The 19,253-nt window shown below is 43.0% G+C and overlaps 1 protein-coding gene across 4 annotated transcripts; it reads left to right on the forward strand.

Annotated features, from left to right (window-relative positions):
* The first annotated feature begins 7,511 nt into the window (after positions 1-7,511).
* Positions 7,512-16,283, forward strand: LOC147334626 (butyrophilin subfamily 3 member A2-like). 4 transcript variants are annotated; one of them, XM_086273309.1, is made up of 11 exons: positions 7,512-7,668; positions 8,840-8,933; positions 11,486-11,827; positions 12,174-12,467; positions 12,561-12,686; positions 12,944-13,062; positions 14,044-14,139; positions 14,473-14,586; positions 14,973-15,131; positions 15,341-15,448; positions 15,543-16,283. In XM_086273309.1, exons 2-11 carry the CDS (start codon positions 8,846-8,848, stop codon positions 15,693-15,695), a joined length of 1,599 nt encoding a protein of 532 aa, XP_086129435.1. In that variant the 5' UTR covers positions 7,512-7,668; positions 8,840-8,845; the 3' UTR covers positions 15,696-16,283. The 4 variants fall into 4 exon arrangements, with proteins under 4 accessions (XP_086129435.1, XP_086129431.1, XP_086129438.1 ...); XM_086273305.1 differs by lacking the exon at positions 7,512-7,668 and having other exon boundaries at positions 8,828-8,933; XM_086273316.1 differs by lacking the exons at positions 7,512-7,668; positions 8,840-8,933 and adding an exon at positions 10,376-11,262.
* Positions 16,284-19,253: the final 2,970 nt, after the last annotated feature.

Genomic DNA, 19,253 nt, shown 5'->3' on the forward strand with positions numbered 1-19,253 from the left:
CACTTCTTTGTTCTACGCCTCGGGTGAGCGGCTTGTCCATTGTTATTCGCCGCGCTGCCTAGTATCTCAGGCGGCCAGGATAGGATAGGGTTTAAAAGTGTCCAAGATTACATGTGCAACCTTGTCACCGATGTTTCGAAGTGATCTGCTGTTGTAGACTATAAAACTAGAGGATTTGAGGATGTAAAACAGAGCAAAAAAAAGTAAACAACTAAAATGGCGCATAGTCTGAGCGGAGCGGTCAGGAAGGTGTCTGGATGTGGCTGCGCCATCTTAGACTTTGATAAAATATAATTTTCTGTTTTAACCCTCAAACTGAATGGTAATGTAACGATACTAATTTTTCACTTTTTCACAAAACGAAAACACCAGCACTACTGATGTGTACTCACCACAGCGGGAGCGGCGTTTCTGGGACGTTGCGGAGCATTGTCCATGGGTGATCTGCTACTTGCATCCATCTCCCCTTCGCTCTCAATTTCCAAATTAGTTGTAAATGCAGCTGCTATCGTTAAGTCTCCATGCCATATGTCACTACCCGATCCGTACAGGAAACCCGATCAGTACCACGCATGTGCAAAAGGTGTCTACTTCCGGTTGAAGCATTTTACGATCGTTATGGGTCAGAGTATCTGTTAACATGTAAAGAATAATAAGTACCTCTTAAAATTTTTGCATTAATGAAACATTTCAATATAATGAAGACAAAAACGAAAAATAAAAAGATAGTTACAGATCAGGACTCCCCAATCCTTTCTGCGCATGTGCAAAGTTGGACCGTAAAAATCGGGTCTACTCGATCCGTACCGCACATGTGCGGATGTTTTCTTCTTCTTCTGTTTTGTTTAATGGCAGTTTACTCCCCAGTGTACGAGGATGCCGCCACCTGCTGACCGAGCAAATGAACCCTATTATAAATTGAATTAGCGTCATTACAAATGTGTGTTAAATTTGATTTAGCAATAGTCGAGTCTGTTTATCCTTGACTGTGAGGAGAGGATTGTTGCAATAGTGATGATGATGTCCACTATCACTGTCACTTGACAGTAAATACTTAATCTGGCTGATGAATCTTCATGTGACTCATTACTAAGTCAGTATTATTAAGTCTGTAATTAGGTGCCATTGTTCAATGGCTTTTGTTCAATCGGGGGACGCTCTCTGTTCAGGAGAAAAGCAGGAATTTGTTTGTATACAGATTATCCATTGTTTAAATATCCCGGGCAGTCGAAAAGGAGGCAGAGCTGTTGAGAAATGCTAGGAGCTCAACTCAACCGTATCATTCAAACATTGAATGTCGCAATGCTGGCAAAGAGAGGAAGTGACGTAAGATTTGCGCATGCGTGGTACCGATCGAGTTTCCGGTATGGATTGGGTAGCGACACCATGCGTGCCTCGGTGGGCTGAGTTTGCTTTCCGTCAATGACTACTTCCGGGGCAGGGGTAATTCAACCGCAGCCATGGATAAAAAAAAAATGAGCTTGAAGGCAAAAATAAAGTGTAATTCGGTTTTGGTCCTCGCTTTTATATTTAATTTGTTTGTATTGCGGTGTGGCTTTCTAAGAGAAAATACTTTTGAAGTTTTGAAAATAAAGTGTGTTTGTGTGTCTTTTTTTTTTTTTTTTTTACGCATAAAGACCTTTATTTTTTTCTAAAAAAGAACACACATACCATTATCCAACATTGATAGTAAAACACGTCTATCGCTTTTTTGAAGCAGAAAGACACTGTGGTGGACCACTGGAGGGCTCCACTCTATATAGCATTATCATTACTCTGACCTTCGGAGTGATCTGTTGGATTTAGGGAGAGGTCAGAGGTCAAATCTGATATGATATTGTAACGACCGTGGGTTAGTGGAGCTAAACTGGCTAAACTGCTCACTAGCTAAAACGGGGGCGCTCCGAACACCAAGTCCACCGGGGTCCGGAGCTCCCTTCCGAACATCAACGCTGCAGGAGTACACTGACTTGACTCCTGCACTACAGTTCGATATGCCCTCAAAACAAGGGGCTGGTGTTGGTCCCAGTCCCTCTGATGTTGGCTGGTCAGGATGGCCAGCTGGGTGGCCAGCGTGCGGTTGAACCGCTCAACCAGACCATCGCTCTGAGGATGGAGGGGGTGGTCCTCGTTTTTCTCACCCCCAGCCTCCGACACACTTCTCCCAGCACCTGGCTCTCAAAGTTCCTCCCTTGGTCGCTATGGAGCTCCTCCGGTACACCAAACCGCGTGAACATCTCATCCACCAGAGTCCGCGCCGTCGTCACCGCACTCTGATCCGGCACCGCGTACGCCTCTGGCCACTTTGAGAAATAATCCATCGCGACCAGGACATACCGGTTGCCGGCATCAGTAACAGGGAAAGGACCCAGGATATCCACTCCGATCCGCTCCATTGGCGCCCCAACTAGGTATTGCTGCAATGGAGCATGGGAGCGCTGGCTGGGACCTTTTTGCGCTGTGCAGTCGTCACAGCAGTGGACGTGGATCTCCACGTCCTGACGACACCCCGGCCAGTAGAACCGCCGTCTCAGCCGTCGCATGTCTTGCCATTCCCAAAATGGCCAGTACCTGCAGCCCCATGGACCCAGCGGAGGACCTCAGGCCACAAGGCCCAGGGAACCAGGAGCTGGAGTATGTTGCCTCCCCCGTCTGGCGCTCGCCACCGCCGGTAGATTACACCGCCATGGAGCTCCAGGCTGTTCCACTGGGAGTACAGCGACTTTGTCTCGGGCCCTTGGGAAGACACGGCGGACCAGTCAGGCCGTGTCCCTGCCTCCATCCAGTCCCTCACCATCCCCAGTGCTGGATCGCTCACCTGGTGCTGCTGTAGCTCCGCCGCGGTGAAAGGTTCCTGCCCTTCATCCACACCCTCAGGTTCTGCTGCTGCCGATGTCGGACCCCGGTCCAGCTCCTCCAGGCGCCTGCAGTACCGGCACTCATCCGCAGAACAGGGGCGCCTGGACAGGCCGTCAGCGTTGGCGTGTTGCCACCCTGGTCGGTGCTGGGCCTCAAAGTCGTACTCTTGTAGTATTTCCAGCCACCGGGCCACCTGACCCTCTGGCTGGCGAAAGTTCAGCATCCAGGTTAGGCTGGCGTGGTCTGTCCTGAGCAGGAACTTAGTGCCCAGGAGGTAAGGTCGGAAATGACGAACCGCCAGGACCACAGCCAACAGCTCACGCCGGGTAACACAGTAATTCCTCTCGGCCCGGCTGAGGCTGCAGCTGTAGTATGCCACCACTCGCTCCTCAGCCTCTCCCCTCTGGGAGAGCACCGCTCCGACCCCCACGTTGCTGGCATCGGTGTCCAAAAGGAAAGGCTGGCTGGGATCAGGATACGCCAAGACCGGGGCACTCACAAGGGCAGTTTTCAGCTGCTCGAAAGCCGTTGCACAGCCCTCCGTCCAACCAAACCGCTGACCCTTGTTTGTCAACTGATGCAAGGGGCTAGCGACGGTGGCAAAGTCTTTTACAAACCTCCTGTAATAGGAGGCCAGCCCCAGGAAGCTTCATAGCTCGGCGACGTTCGATGGGGTAGGCCAGTCCCCCACAGCAACCACCTTCTCGGGGTCAGTAGCCACCCCCTGTTCGCTCACCACATGTCCCAGGAACTTCACCTGGCGAGCAAGAAGGTTGCACTTGGCCGGGTTCAGCTTTAGTCCGGCCCCGCGGATGGCAGTCAGAACCTCTCGTAGGTTGGCCACGGCCTGTTCAAAGTCCTTAGCATGAGTCAGCAAGTCATCCAAATAGACCACGCAGCGGGCACGGGGAATGTCTTTGAGGACCCTTTCCATTAACCTTTCGAATGTGGCTGGTGCATTGCATAGTCCAAAAGGCATCACCTTAAACTGCCACAGTCCTTGCCCTATGGTGAATGCAGTCTTGGGCCGTGCCTCGTGACATGGAGCTGCGGGGCGCAAGGGCTTTGGGGGTGCTGGTGGGGTGGGGGTCTGTCCCTGGCTACCGCGGCCCACTTGAAGCTGCACGGTCTCAGCACAAAGGTGGATGGCAACTCCCGGCACATCGACCCCTGCCCCCCAGTGGGCCAGCAAGTCCAGTCCAACAATGCACTCGTCGGCAAGCCAGAACTCATGGTTCACACTGTTTGTTCCCACCACCACCTGCAGAGTCTTTTTCCCCGGCATCACAGTCTTTTCTCCTGTGACAGTGTACAACGCTGTGTGAGTAGGGGTCCAGTCTTTCGGCAATGAGCCACCCGTCTCCGGGAGCACCCCCCTTCGCAGCAAGCAGATGGTGGACCCCGTGTCTACCAGGGCCCGGCAAGACCGTCCATCAACTATACAGTCCAGGTACAGTCCACGGGTGGACCCACAGCGGCCCACCACGGGATGAGTGTCATGGAGAGGTTTTAACGATTGGGGTGGGGGTTCCCTCACTGTCCCACCCCGTGGCCGTTTCCCGTCGGTGATGTCACTCGGCTCTGAGGACTAGGTGCGGGACAGTTCCAGACGAGGTGACCGGGTTCCCCGCACCGATAACAGCAGTCCGTCCGGCGCCTCCGACGGGGAACTGCCTGTGATTGGGCTCGTCTGGCCTCCTCATCCGACTGGGACGCGTTCATCTCTCGCTCGACCATCCTGGCCGATCGTCGGGTCACTGGCTCGCCCCGCAGCACCTCCTCAGCCTCCCTCAATGCCTCCTCCAGGTCTCGGGGGGATGACAGCCAGACATGCTGTCGCAGCCTCTCCGGTGTGAGGCCCCTCAGGAAGGCGTGGAGACCCAGCTCCTCTCGTGCCGCTCCTGGGAATGTCGGATAGCCCCGTCGGGCATAGAGGCGGACGTCCGCAGCAAAGGACCCCAGGCTCTCTCCCTCGCGTCGGCAAGCCAGCTCCTCCCTGCTCTGTTCGGCTGGTGGTCTCTGTCCAAACCGTCTGCCGAGCGCCGTGGTCAAAGCCCGGAGGTCGCGCTGCTCCTCTGGGGGCAAGTCCAGCAGAACCTGGAGTGCTGGGCCCTCCAGTGCAAGCGCCAGGTGGGTGGCAGTCTCTTCTTGACCCCACCCGTTGTGAGTGGCAGCCAGCGTGACTTGGGCCAGGTACGGCTCCAGCTGCGTCGCCCCAGTGTAGTGCTGTAGCTTAGCAGCCGTCCTGCCAGGAAGCTGTGGTGCGGCCCCAGGAATCCCCTCCCGTCGCAGGGAGAGCAGGGGGTGGCTGTTCCGGGGCGCGCTGTGGCCCTCTGGCCGCCCCAGCTCGGGTCTTCTCCGCTGGGTCTCGGCAGCCATGCTTTCCAGAAGCGAGCTGTTGTCTCGGATTACACGCTCTAATTCGCCTATGGTCGGCTCCATAGTGTCTGCTAGACACTCATGAATCCCACTTCTGACACCAATTGTAACGACCGTGGGTTAGTGGAGCTAAACTGGCTAAACTGCTCACTAGCTAAAATGGCTAGCGGGGCGCTAGCAGCTATCGCTAAACTTCACAGCAAATGGAGAGCGCTTGTGCCTCATACACCACATGACCCCGAGCATCTCAGCAGCAGACTGATAATCCCCAAATGATCCAGCAGGAGGCAGTAGTGGTTCACACCAGTCATTTATTATCATCTTTTTCTACATCAACATAACGCTGCTGACACCGAACCCCTTTCACGCTACCACCACATAGAGTCGCGGTGTCAGCCAACCATGCCAATTCAACCCACTCCGCAGAACACACATCAACTTCACTGTGGCTTACATTAACATAACACTAACACAACATGCGAATCAAACACATAGGAACTAGCAGAACGATAGAAAACACAGACAACACAATACCCAGAATGCACCTGGCTAACAACCCCAGCCAGGTCATTACAATATATTAAATCTTTATGCTTTGAAAATGTTGACATTACACAGCACACTATTAAGAATCATAGTTTCAAGTTTTAAGGCTTTTTGTCTGTTTTCCACCAAAAAATCATGAAGTTGACCTTGAAGACCTCGGTGAATTCAAGCCAGATTTTAATGAATAGTTATAACATGATCATGCTCTACACCCTACAGAGTGTTATCAGAATACATTCAAAACTTTTAGAGCTTTTGTGTTTACAGACAGAATGAGCTCCTTGTTGAAGGTAAGAAGAAACTGCTGAAACCAGAGGACCTCTTTGGTTTACACATGATCTGAACAGATCTGATGCTATATGCAATCAAGGTCAACCGCCCCTGTGTTTATCTGATAAGATAAGATACCTTTATTAGTCCACGAGTGGGAAATTTCATAGATAGACCAAGGAATGTACAGCAATGAACGTTAGAAACTGATCCGACAGGAATGTCTGGTTTGCAGTGACTCATTAATATTGAGTTTTTGTTTCCTGCTCGGCTCCAATGACTTGTTTCACTTTGACAGTTTGGATGAATGTGTCTGATTCTGGGGTCTATCTGTGGTAAGTCTTCTTCTATTTGTTTGTTTTGTTTTGGGGGTTGTTTTTGAGTCAGAGAACAAACAAAAAAGAAGCTTATAACAAAACACTACAATTTGTGGTAAAAAAAAAGAAAAGGGGGGGATTTTTTTCTACATGTTAGTGGACAGTCAGACTGTTGTTTCTCTGTGAAACCGTGAGCACATACTAGATGACAAATGTCTGTCAGTTGTTAAAAGCTCCAAATGTAGCAGCACAGTGTGAGAAAAGCTGTATTTATGTTTATAAAGAACTGTTCTTGTAAACAGAGACCTGCACTTAAAGCAGGACTTTGTCTCATCGGGGTGACTTAAAGAAACTCTGAACTTTCAGTTTTAGTTATGTGCTTAAGGTGCACTGCTATGGAGCAGGTTCATTTCAAAATAAAAGGTCATAGTCTGAGCTGATCTGTGTTCCTGGTGAGTGTTCTATTGGTCACCTCCAGCCTTGGCTGAGCCTTTGTGCTTTTCTTTAATATATTTGCCAAATAGAGATAAACCACAGGGGTGGGACTACTGTTTACTACACTGTCAAAACACTTATGCCCTACTCAGGACTTTTGATTTTGGCTGTGTTACAGTTTGTGATAGGGATTTTTTTCTTTTTAGTCAAATTTTTGAAATCGTGTGTCTTTTACTCTTGCATGTCATCCATAGCCTGCTGATGTATTTTGCACCATTTCTACACCTTTGTGTACAAAAATCTACATGCACAAAACAAAAATATTTTTCTCTGCTTTTTTCATAAAATACACGTTCAAAACACCACAACTTCACCCTGATAGCTCACAGAAATGTCACGTGGTATTAAACAGAAGCTGGCAACTCAACTCTGTAGAGTGGGCAATCATAGAGAAGAAGTTTATTTCAAGATGTAGACGCAAGCTGCTCTTAATATTTTTGGTCACCAGATATCACCAAAGAGGACTGTTTAGAAAAGTTTTGAGTAAGGAAACCTTTTTCAATACAAGCTTCAGTCCTGTACTGCCATCTTTAGTATGATAGCTGAGATGACACTTACCATGTGAAAGCTTCCCTCTTTTTGAACACTGCGAAGACGGATATGGTTTCATCTTGATTATTTTATAACAGGCTCAAAGGTCAGCATTTGAGACAGCGTACAACTGAACCAGAATCAACAATGGATGTTAAATAGATTTTTCCAGCATTACACTTTGATTAACAAGAACTCTGAATCTTAAGAGCCTATTTATTTTTTCCATAACTCTGAGCATATATGATGGATCTGGAGTTTATAAGCCAAAGTAAGTTAATGTCAGAAGGTTAATGATTTTCACCCTCACCTTGTAGTCTCACACAACTTTCCACGAGTAAGTCTCTTTCGAATTGTCTGTTTTTAAGTTCTAAATGCTTTTCTGGTGTCTCGTTATAAAGTCTGATTATAGTATAATTTATTTCACTGACATAATTAAATCTGTGTAAATAAAAATAAACATTTTACAAGTGAATGACTAAGGTTTAAAATATTTGATATGAAAGCAGAAAAGAAAGTTTTAAAAGTAAAAGTATAGTGTAGAGGTCTGGGCAGAGTTATTCTTCCAAGTTTTTTTTTTTCTCTGTTTTTACAATATTCTACTTTGTATAAAGAAAACATTGTAAATGTTTCATATTTCACCAATTTACAACAGCTCTGCACAGTCCAGCAGCTAGAAAGTCACTTTACAGTCTACACTCACAGCAAACTGTCTCTGTTGGCTGTAGTTTACCAGCTGTGATTCCAACTTCATAAACGGAAATCTTATGGAATTTATGGTGAGACCAGCTTTTGTCCATGTACAGAAAATTATGAGATGGAAACAATAAATAATACATTTTAAAATACTTTTATTATGGGATATCTTTTGAAATAAAGGAGAACATGTGCAAACATCAGGTATGGTTACCCATTTCTGAACTTGTAATCTATGAACACAGATTTTGATTAGATCCCTTTGTATTTATTTGTTGTTTATTGCAGATTGCACTATTTTCATTATTTATCCTGCTGCTATAACAAACCAATTTCCCTTGTGGATCAATACAGTATCTATCTATGAAAAGTAATAATCTGATAGCTAAGCTTTCCTTGCAGCCCATTACACAATCAAAACAATCAGCAGCAGAGTTCACGTCAAAGATAAAGATGCCACTGACCAAAAGTTATTCCCTAAGCTGCAATTTAGCACCATGGTAAAGTAATGTGTCCACTTTAATCAATAGCAAAATGTCTGGTGTCTTAACTCTGGAGTTAATGGAACACAATAGTGCTAAGTGCATGTTGATGACCTCATGACAGTACTTAACATATTAAAACATATTAAACATGTAAAATATGTTTTTACTCTTGAATAAGTTGATTTTAGATATGAAATAAACAAATTCTTATTATTTCTATGACCTCTTGCATCACATCTTGTATCACTGATGTATTTTCAGAGGAAGATGCTTCCACAGATAGATGTGCTCTCCCTCTCTCCGCCTAAAGTCTTCAGTATTTTGGTTTTCCATCTACTAATACACTTAAATAGAGGTAAGCTTGATGTTGCTTGCATAATATTTTTTTACAGTGCATATAAACAAAACATTAAATATGTTACATTTGGTACAAACATATTTTGTTCATATTTTGATTTTCATGATTTGATGATTTGTTGCCGATATATATATATATATATATATATATATATATATATATATATATATATAAAACACCCAGCACGCCCCTGCGGGCGGTTTATCCTTCAAGCTCGGGTCCTCTACCAGAGGCCTGGGAGCTTGAGGGTCCTGCGCAGTATCTTAGCTGTTCCCAGGACTGCGCTCTTCTGGACAGAGATCTCCGATGTTATTCCCGGGATCTGCTGGAGCCACTCGCCTAGCTTGGGAGTCACCGCACCTAGTGCTCCGATTACCACGGGGACCACCGTTACCTTCACCCTCCACATCCTCTCGAGCTCTTCTCTGAGCCCTTGGTATTTCTCCAGCTTCTCATGTTCCTTCTTCCTGATATTGCTGTCATTCGGAACCGCTACATCGATCACTACGGCCGTCTTCTTCTGTTTGTCTACCACCACTATGTCCGGTTGGTTAGCCGCCACCATTTTGTCCGTCTGTATCTGGAAGTCCCACAGGATCTTAGCTCGGTCATTCTCCACCACCCTTGGGGGCATCTCCCATTTTGACCTCGGGACTTCCAGGTTATACTCGGCACAGATGTTCCTGTACACTATGCCAGCCACCTGGTTATGGCGTTCCATGTATGCCTTGCCTGCTAGCATCTTGCACCCTGCTGTTATATGCTGGATTGTCTCTGGGGCATCTTTACACAGCCTGCACCTGGGGTCTTGCCTGGTGTGATAGACCCCAGCCTCTATGGATCTTGTGGGTGAAACCCTCCATGCATGGTAAGGAGCTTTCTTGTCTTTATGTCAGTGGCTTCTATCTCCTCCTTTGGCCAGCCTATTACCCCAGCAGGGTACCTGATCACGGGCAGGGCGTACATGTTGATGGCCCGGATCTTGTTCTTACCATTCAGCTGACTCCTCAGGACTTGCCTGACCCTCTGCAGGTACTTGGTGGTTGCAGCCTTTCTAGCGGCCTCTTCATGGTTCCCATTTGCCTGCGGGATCCCCAGGTACTTGTAACTGTCCTCTATGTCTGCAATGTTGCCTTCTGGTAGTTCAATCCCCTCAGTTCTGACTACCTTCCCTCTCTTTGTTACCATCCGACTACACTTCTCCAGTCCGAACGACATTCCAATGTCATTGCTGTATAGCCTGGTAGTGTGGATCAGTGAATCGATGTCTCGTTCACTCTTGGCATACAGCTTGATGTCATCCATGTACAGGAGGTGGCTGACAACTGCTCCGTTCCGTAGTCGGTATCCGTAGCCAGTCTTGTTAATGATCTCACTGAGGGGGTTCAGGCCTATGCAGAACAGCAGTGGGGACAGAGCATCTCCTTGGTAGATCCCGCACTTGATGGTGACTTGTGCTATGGGCTTGGAGTTGGCCTTTAGTGTTGTACGCCACATCCCCATTGAGTTCCTGATGAAGGCTCTTAGGGTCTCATTGATCTTGTACAATTCTAGGCATTCCAGTATCCAGCTGTGGGGCATTGAGTCATAGGCCTTCCTGTAATCAATCCAGGCAGTGCACAGGTTGGTCAGTCTGGTCTTGCAGTCTCGGCTGACTGTTCTGTCTACCAGTAGCTGGTGTTTTGCACCTCTGGTATTTTTGCCAATTCCTTTCTGTGTCCCGCTCATGTATTGGCCCATGTGCCTGTTCATCTTAGCCGATATGATGCCTGACAGGAGCTTCCATGTAGTACTGAGGCAGGTTATTGGTCGGTAGTTGGAGGGAACCGGTCCCTTCTTGGGGTCCTTGGGGATCAGGACCGTCCGACCTTCGGTTAGCCATTCTGGGTGTCTCTCGTTAACTAGCAGCTGGTTCATTTGTGCTGCCAGACGCTCGTGGAGTGCAGTCAGCTTCTTTAGCCAGTAGGCGTGAACCATGTCGGGCCCTGGTGCTGTCCAACTCTTCATACTGGAAACCCTTTCTTGGATATCTGCCACTGTGATGGACCCTGTTCAGGGAGGTCGCTGTGGTCTGCCCTCAGATCCACTAGCCACTGAGCATTGCCGTTATGGGTTGCGTCCTTCTCCCATATGCTCTTCCAGTATTGCTCCGTCTCCAGCCTTGGTGGTGCTGTTCTCTTATTGTTCCCTTGCCACTGAGAGTACACCTTTGCTGGTTCTGTGGAGAACAGCTGGTTTATTCTCCTGCCTTCTATCTCTCTGGTGTACCTCCTCAAGTGGCTGGCCAAGGCTGTGAGTCTTTGCTTGGCAGTTTCCAAGGCCTCAGGTATGGACAGCTTGCTGTACATATATATATATATATATATATATATATATATATATATATATATATATATATATATATATATATATATATATACATATATATATATATATATATATATATATATATATATATATATATATATATATATATATACATTCAAACTGGCTACAAAAATTAATAAACGCATCTTTCTTTCATTCTTTCTTTTGTCTCCTGTCTACAGCGGAGTCTCAGGTGGTTGGTCCACATCAGCCAGTAGTTGCATTAGTTGATGATGATGTTATTTTACCGTGTCACATGGAGCCTGCAGAGGATGTGACAGCTGAGATATTGGAGTGGACAAGATCTGACTTGAACCCAAGATTTGTCCATGTGTGGCGATCCGGTCAGGATCTGGTGAATACAAGAAATCCTTCATACAGGGGAAGAGCATCACTGTTCATCAATGAACTGAAGCGTGGAAACATTTCACTGAAACTCTCCAAAGTAAAACTCTCTGATGAAGGAACATATGAATGCAGCATTCCTTTAATGGGGAAAAAATCTTTTGTTAAGCTTGTGGTTGGTAAGTAGATACACGTCATATGTTCATGGTGTAGTGGATTATGATATGATATAAATCATAAATCCAGCCAACAGGATTTTGGTAGAACTGTCAATGAGGAGCAAATGGTGAGATTTTCATATTTAGTTCCAGTGAAAGTTCATATTTCTGTAGGTTGAGGAAATATTTTATCACAGAAATGTTTATTAATTTAGCATTATGTTATTATTCATGATTAACATTAGAAACAACACACCAAATGCATCAGAATTTTTTAATAATAATAATTTAATAATTGGGAATTACTGTCCATAATATGTGTTTTTTCACCCACTAAGAACTTTTCTAAACTCTTCATTTTATTCAGCATCACATGCTGCCAGGTCACTTCTCATCAGTTTATCGGGAACTGGCGAAAATAGAGGAGGAGTGGTGTTACAGTGTGAGTCTGCAGGCTGGTATCCAGAGCCTGAGCTGCTGTGGTTGGACGGTGATGGAAACCTCCTCTCTGCTGGACCTACAGAGACCCTCAGAGGTCCTGATGACCTCTATACTGTCAGCAGCAGAGTGACTGTGGAGAAGAGACACAGCAACAACATCAACTGCAGAGTCCAACTGAAGCAAATCAGCAAGAGCAGAGAGACACACAAACATGTTCCAGGTAAATATCGGTTATAAAATGTATGATATGCTTAATTTCAGCCTAAATCAAAATCTGTTGAAATAACATGTAATTCTGTGTTTATTGTTTCAGATGAATTCTTTGAGCTCACATCCTGTTCTGCTGCTCCCATTGTTATTGGTTTGGCTGTTAGTTTGGCTGTAAGCATCATCTTGATTTTGATTGGAGTCTTTTTCATCTGGAGACAAAACAAAACAAGTAAGACACAAATTGATTCACCATGCTGTCTAAATTAATATCTCAAGTTATTCTAACAAGTTTTGAAGCAACAGAAAGACACATTTGTGTAAATTACACTTATTTTTTTTATAAGCAGCTAAACATCATTGTGTGTTATGAGATAAGGCACAATATATGCACTTCATCATTTAGTTTAAAATGAGATGATTATATGCTGCGTTATCATTTTAGCTCAAGAGAACATCATATTGTAATCTTGTCTATGCTTTTAACAGATGTCAGGAGAGCTCACTGTGATGCATGTAAAGAACAAGAAGCAGCAAACCGCCCTGAAAGTGACAAAACTGAAAGAGACCAAGAGCAAGATAAGCTCATGTCACAGGACATCGTTGCAGTGAGTGATATGAACGAAACACAAGAAAATGAACAGACAGGAAATTTTGAAAAATAAGCAGGATATTACATGTATATGGGGAAGAAAGAGTGTGAGTGGAAAGAAAAGAGAAAATGAAAATGGCACAAATAAAAAGAATATATGAATAGCATGTCCAGGGTTAGCTAACAGTGAAATTAATCTTTTAGAGCAATTATACACGACAGAGAAATAGTTACCATCTTCTGTTATAAGAACAGATGATATTTTTCTGCCGTCCTGATATTCACATCTTTTGTTTTGTCATGTGTCATTGTGCAGTTTGTTATGCAGAATCTCACAACAGAACTTTTTCTATTTTCTCTTAAGTCTGGAGCACTTCCCAAAACTCAGCAACTGATCACTCTTAATCTCCACAGTTTCTCATGAAGAAGAGTCCAGAGTTCTTCTGTAACTAAAAAGCCATATTTCCACAAATCCACAAAAGATACAACTAAAATCACATGTATTCACTTTTAAATTAAAACCTTACATAATGTTAACATGTTTAAGCTATAGAGGCAGGATGGTGGTTAGCATAGTTGCAACAACACAGTCCTGGGTTCATATTGTTAATTTCTTAAATGAAAACTATTAAAGTTTGCATATTTTGTCATAAGCTAAAGAGAACATTTGATAAAAGCACTGACACTTTATAGATGAGAGATAATAAAATTAATTCAGTCAGTCTTCAGTTTGATTTTAATATTTTATTCTTGCTCTCATATACAGTTACCTTAGTTTAGGGTCAGTTAGAGGTCAGATTCTCTGTGCGAGCTCTTTTAAGAAAGAGAGATTTGAAACAAAACACAAGTGCCTCAATGGTTTTCAGACTGCTATGGTTTAACAGTCCTTAAAGATGTTATAAAAAAAATATGAGCATGAGTAAAACATTTAAAAAATGCAAAAAATGTTGGTGTGCTTTTCAGGCTGAACATTTGTGTTGATCTGTTTGTCTGTTAGTGTGAGAAAAACCATCATGCAGCTGAGGAGAAGCTGAAAGAGGCTCATCGGCAACTGGAGAAGAAAGATGCAGAGATCAGCAACATGAAGAAAGAAGTAAACACACAGATAAACATCCACATTTCCATTATGTTGACTCATATTCATTAACAGAAACCTTGTCCTAACACTAACAAACAAATGCACAGATTTACATGTATGCATTAGTTTCTATTTTGTCCTCAAAAGAAAGCAATCCAAACTCCAGTCGGGCAAAAGCAGATTTATTATCCATTGAAATGAGTGATGAACAAACACACTGCCAAACAACAGACACAATGTGCTACAGCTGGAAACATTCATGTTCCTAATGACAGCAGCACTCACTGTTCGACCACACCCATAGTTAAGTTAAGGCTAAACTGTTGTGTTGATCTGTTTGTCTGTTAGTGTGAGAAAAACCAACATGCAGTTGAGAAGCTGAAGGAGGCAGATGAAAAACTGAAAGAGGTTCATCGGCAACTGGAGAAGAAAGATGCAGAGATCAGCAACATGAAGAAAGAAGTAAACACACAGACTGTTGTTTTGAACACTTCAGGACAAACACATTTATTTACTGGGACCTCGCTCTGTCCTCAACCATAAACAAACAAACATGCAGCACATTTACATGTATTTTACACTTTATTAATGCTTAAAAAGAAAACAAAAACCCAAACTCAGTGTGTAAAAACAGATTTATATTAAAAACACAGACAAAGACTCAACTTTCTGTTATCCAAAGAAAAAACAGGAAGACGACAAGACCCAATGTCGTGTCGTCTTCTTGAAAAACTGGACAGTGAATAAAAGCTGGAGATCGAATCAAACACTGTTTCTCATAGGCTCAAATATCTTGTCCATCTCTCCCTCTCGCACACACTAATCTGCATATGTCGTCTCTCTCTCAGCCAGACACAAGCAAACCACCTCCTGAGAAATCTCAGACCAGTTTTGAGGAACAGAATAAGAGCGGCTCAGCCAATCACAGCTCAAAGACAGGTGACATCACGTTGGTCGAGGTCGAGAGAAATAGCAGCTATATCTGTCTGAAAAACACTTCCAGTGAGGTACTGCTGCTTGCATGCTGATGAACAATGAGTACTACCTAAACACAAACCACGTGTTCCATGTATTCAGAAATATTTTAAAAAGGTCCTTTTCACTTATGTGGACGTAACACACTCATTTATAAACACTTTGGATTTAACACACACTGAACTTTATTATTGCCTCATTCATTTTCCCCCTTTTTTATTCTCTTGTTTTCCTTTTACAGAATAAACTTTTGTCAGGTTGGAAGTTAAAACTACAGATCAACAACAGAGAAAGTGCCACATACGAATTTAAAGAAAACTTTATACTGAAAGTTGGAAAGACACTCCTTGTGAGTCTCTGTGTTACTAGATTTTTCGTTCAGTCTCTCTTATTGTTACTTTTAACTTGGACATCTGTGACCTTTTTATTGGTTACATTTACAGTTACGGCAAGACGCTGTCAACAAGCCAATTAAAACTGATGCTGACCTGCTGTGGATGAACATGGTCAAGTGGAGCATCGGAGACGACGTGAAGATCGACCTCATCAGCAACACTGGAGAAGAGCAGATGCTGTTTAAAAACAAGATCATGTAAAATAATCAGAGTAACTTTTCTGAGGGATAAATTAAATAAGAGCATTATTACATTTTATATATTTCATATCATTTTATGTCAGTTAAAAATTTTGTGGTTTTATTGAATTAAAAATATGTAAATAAAAAGATGTTCAAAAAGGAGTCTTTATTATTTAGAGGTGCAACACAAATATAGTTTAACTGCAATGATGTGGACAAACATTAGACTTTGCTGTGTGTTTTAAAGCTGAGGGTGCATGAGTGAAAACTTGAAAACAAGATCTCTTTTTATATTTTACTTGGAAAAGTGATTATTATTTGTTTTTTAACATAAGTCACAGCGACCACTCCCAAGTTTAGACTATTTGCATTACAGATGTAATTTTTGGTTTTTCATCCTTTAGCACAGATTATAGAACAGGAGGTGTTTTGTAGTTAGTATAGTTAACACTCTTCCAAGGTCCTGAGAAATTAAACGAATAACTTCGGGATAAGGATGAGGCCTTACCCCGTACCCAACTAATTGGTGATGAAATGTGAAGTTACAATTCTTTTCCATAAAAAAGCATTTTTATTTTGTATATAAATAAATGTTGATGTTGTGCGATGGGGTTGTGTGCCTTAATTTTACTTATAATTTGCCAAATCACTACAACAGACGGCTCAAGACAATGCCGTCCAGAGTAAGGATCTTGTTAGCCATAGTGTTTCTAAGAGTTTTACACCCCGTTACAATAACCTCAGTTTAACCAATAAAAGTGGGTATAATCCGCATAGCAGTGAAAATGTATGCTATGGCTTCTAAAGCATGTATAATGTAAACAGAACTGGTCTTTGCAGCCTGTGGAGCTTCATAATTAACCTCAGTGTGAGTGAAGAGGACTCTCCATTTAATAATAGCAGTAATAAAATGTTATGGCCAATGGTATCAAACGCTGCACTTCGGTCTGGCAGGGAAGATTTCAGCATTTCAATATGAATGAAGGCTGAAAACTGATTAGATTAATGTCTGATGATCTTTTCTGTGCTTCTTCAAGTTTGTAACACCAAACATATTTAAGGATGATTTAAGGTTCACAGGAACAGTTTAATTAGACACACATTTACTATATTTCTTTATAGTCTTTCTTTCTTCCATCACTGATATGTTAAATATGATTACTATCAGAGGAGAAAATAAACCTTGTGTAGTTTAAAAACTTTTTATTTAATCAAACTGCAATGTTGCTGAACTCTGATCGACGTGTCTTTTAATCTTGTCAACAAAGCTGCCATTTATCATCTTGTGATAAGTTCTCTCTGTTTCTGTTGCACATCTCCCCTGATACTCTCTTCTTCACCTGTCATGTGCAGGTGGTCCAACCCCTGCCTGCCTCCTTAAACTGGGGTGTTTAAATCTCTTTACCTCTGTTGTGAACTTCACACAAAGTTTGTGGTAACAAAATCAAACTGACGAGGATCTCGTTTGAAAAACACACACTCACGAAACAAAATAAAAACAGACTGCTCAAAGTGAAAGCAGAGCTCTCACAGCTGGTAGTACAAAACACAGTGACAACATGCGTATTAGATACCCTCAGTGCCAAAAGCATAAATATGAAAAATGTAATCTCCAAGAATATCCTAAACATGGCATTGAGGTGGGTGTTACAGTGAAAACAAAGCAGCGAAATTTTCATCTGAAAATGTTGAATTTTAGTAAAAACAATGCTCTGTAGTTTCATACTGTTGTTACAGACAAAGCAGATGTTTAAAGCCTTTGGACGCACATTTGAAATGGCGTAAGTCTCCTTATCAGCTGGAAATATTAAAGCCGTAAAATGACTTTTGAGAGTGGATAAAAACTATTGAACAACAGCAATGTTAGTCTGTTCCAAAATTTGAATGTACGTGTGTTGAAGGTGCGGCTCTCATTGAATTATTAAACATATTTCCCTTTAATTTCTGAGCCACAAAAACAACAACTTTTAATTTTCTTCTGCTTATGTATCGGCCTCGGGTAGCTCTACTTATCATTGCTGATTCAGTTGTCTGTTTGTGCTACTTTTTCAAGGAGCAGTCGATTATTGGTAAGGGTGACTTTATGTGTTTAGTTACTTAAGTGGAAGGACTGTGGAAAGTTTTACCTTACATACATACATCTGACAGTACAGGTTCTGAGGTAACTGTTTACAAGATGTTGTATCCTATTCAAAAGTTCTTTGCAATTTTACATTGATAAACATTATCCTTAACATATTTGACCCCCATAAAGTGCTATGGCCATCACACTGTCATTTAGAATTGTTTTAATAAGTCGTGTCTTAAGTGATTCCAGCACACAGAAAATAAAAAAGCTGTGTGGTTCATTTTTACATCACAAAATGTTAGAAATAAAAGCCGTTCACAACAACCCGTAAGGCTGGGAGTTTAAAATGCAAACCAATCGAAGCAGAAGTAGAAGACTATAATGTCACAGAGCACACGGTGTCTAATTATTGTGTAGACATTTATAAATAGCTTAATAAAGATGCTTAATTTCTTAAGAAATATGCAGGTGGAGTGGTCTTTACCAAAAGTAGAAGTTACATCTGTTGCTAAACCACTGTGCACCACAACTTTAAAAATCTATGGTGTGTGAGGCTGTGCAAATAAAGGGGGACTTGCCCTTCTTGAACCTGCTGTTGTGCTGCTTTTTGAGTGTTTGAACCGAGCGTGTGACAAACCATCTGTTGGGGGTTGTGGATTTGACACCTTACCATTGTGAAAGTGAGGAAACATGCTTCTGGCTGAGCATAAGATTTCTGCTTACAGCTTAGAATCTCAGCTCTAAATGAAGTTCAGATGTTTTTTTAAGCATGGCTAATGTATACTTTGACTTCTAAGGCACACACACACACACGCGCAGAGAGAGAGAGAGAGAGATCATTAATACAAAAGTTTGCAGCAGGTTTTGGATTTTCACTCTTTGTTGGATTTAATATGAACAGTCACATAAAATTAATTCCAGTTTTTTTGCCACCCATCTGCTCCTCATCTGGGCTCGTCGGGGGAGCTATTTAGATGAGCGATGGAGCTTCCACCGACGCTGAATTATTGCGTTTGACTTCACGTCAGTCTTCTAGCATAGTCATAAAGTGTGAGTGTATGCCTGCTGGGATAAAGTGTGTAATGGCTGCCTCTATTGTTTTCCCTCAGGAGGAATGTGGGACGAGAAGGAGCAGTGAGCACGGGGAGTGCAGGGACACTGGAAAAAAATTAAAAAAAGTAAAATTAGGTTTGATTAAATTAAACTCTTTTGAGCAGCAATGAATTCTACCTCTCTGCTGATGTGTTCCAAACAAAAAATGCTTTCTACATGGCCAAATTGTGTGCTAACTACCTCACACCGCCTTGTCTAGGGTCCGAAAAACATTAAAACGATATGCCCTGCAGCAGTTGTGAAGTAATGAGGAAAATACTGTGTGTCTGATGGGGTGTTTTTATATAGGTGGACTTTGTTTCAGTTGACCTCTGACATGCAGAGATAAAGAGCAGGTTGTAAAGAAAAGTGGAAACTATAGAGGTACAGTGTGCACCTTTCTATGTGAACATTAGG

The sequence above is a fragment of the Aulonocara sp. 'chitande type north' Nkhata Bay genome, linkage group LG3 (genome assembly GCF_057382095.1).
Source record: "Aulonocara sp. 'chitande type north' Nkhata Bay isolate Kocher_YH1m ecotype deep benthic linkage group LG3, A_spYH_male_GT1.1, whole genome shotgun sequence".
NCBI classification, from domain to species: Eukaryota; Metazoa; Chordata; class Actinopteri; order Cichliformes; family Cichlidae; genus Aulonocara; species Aulonocara sp. 'chitande type north' Nkhata Bay.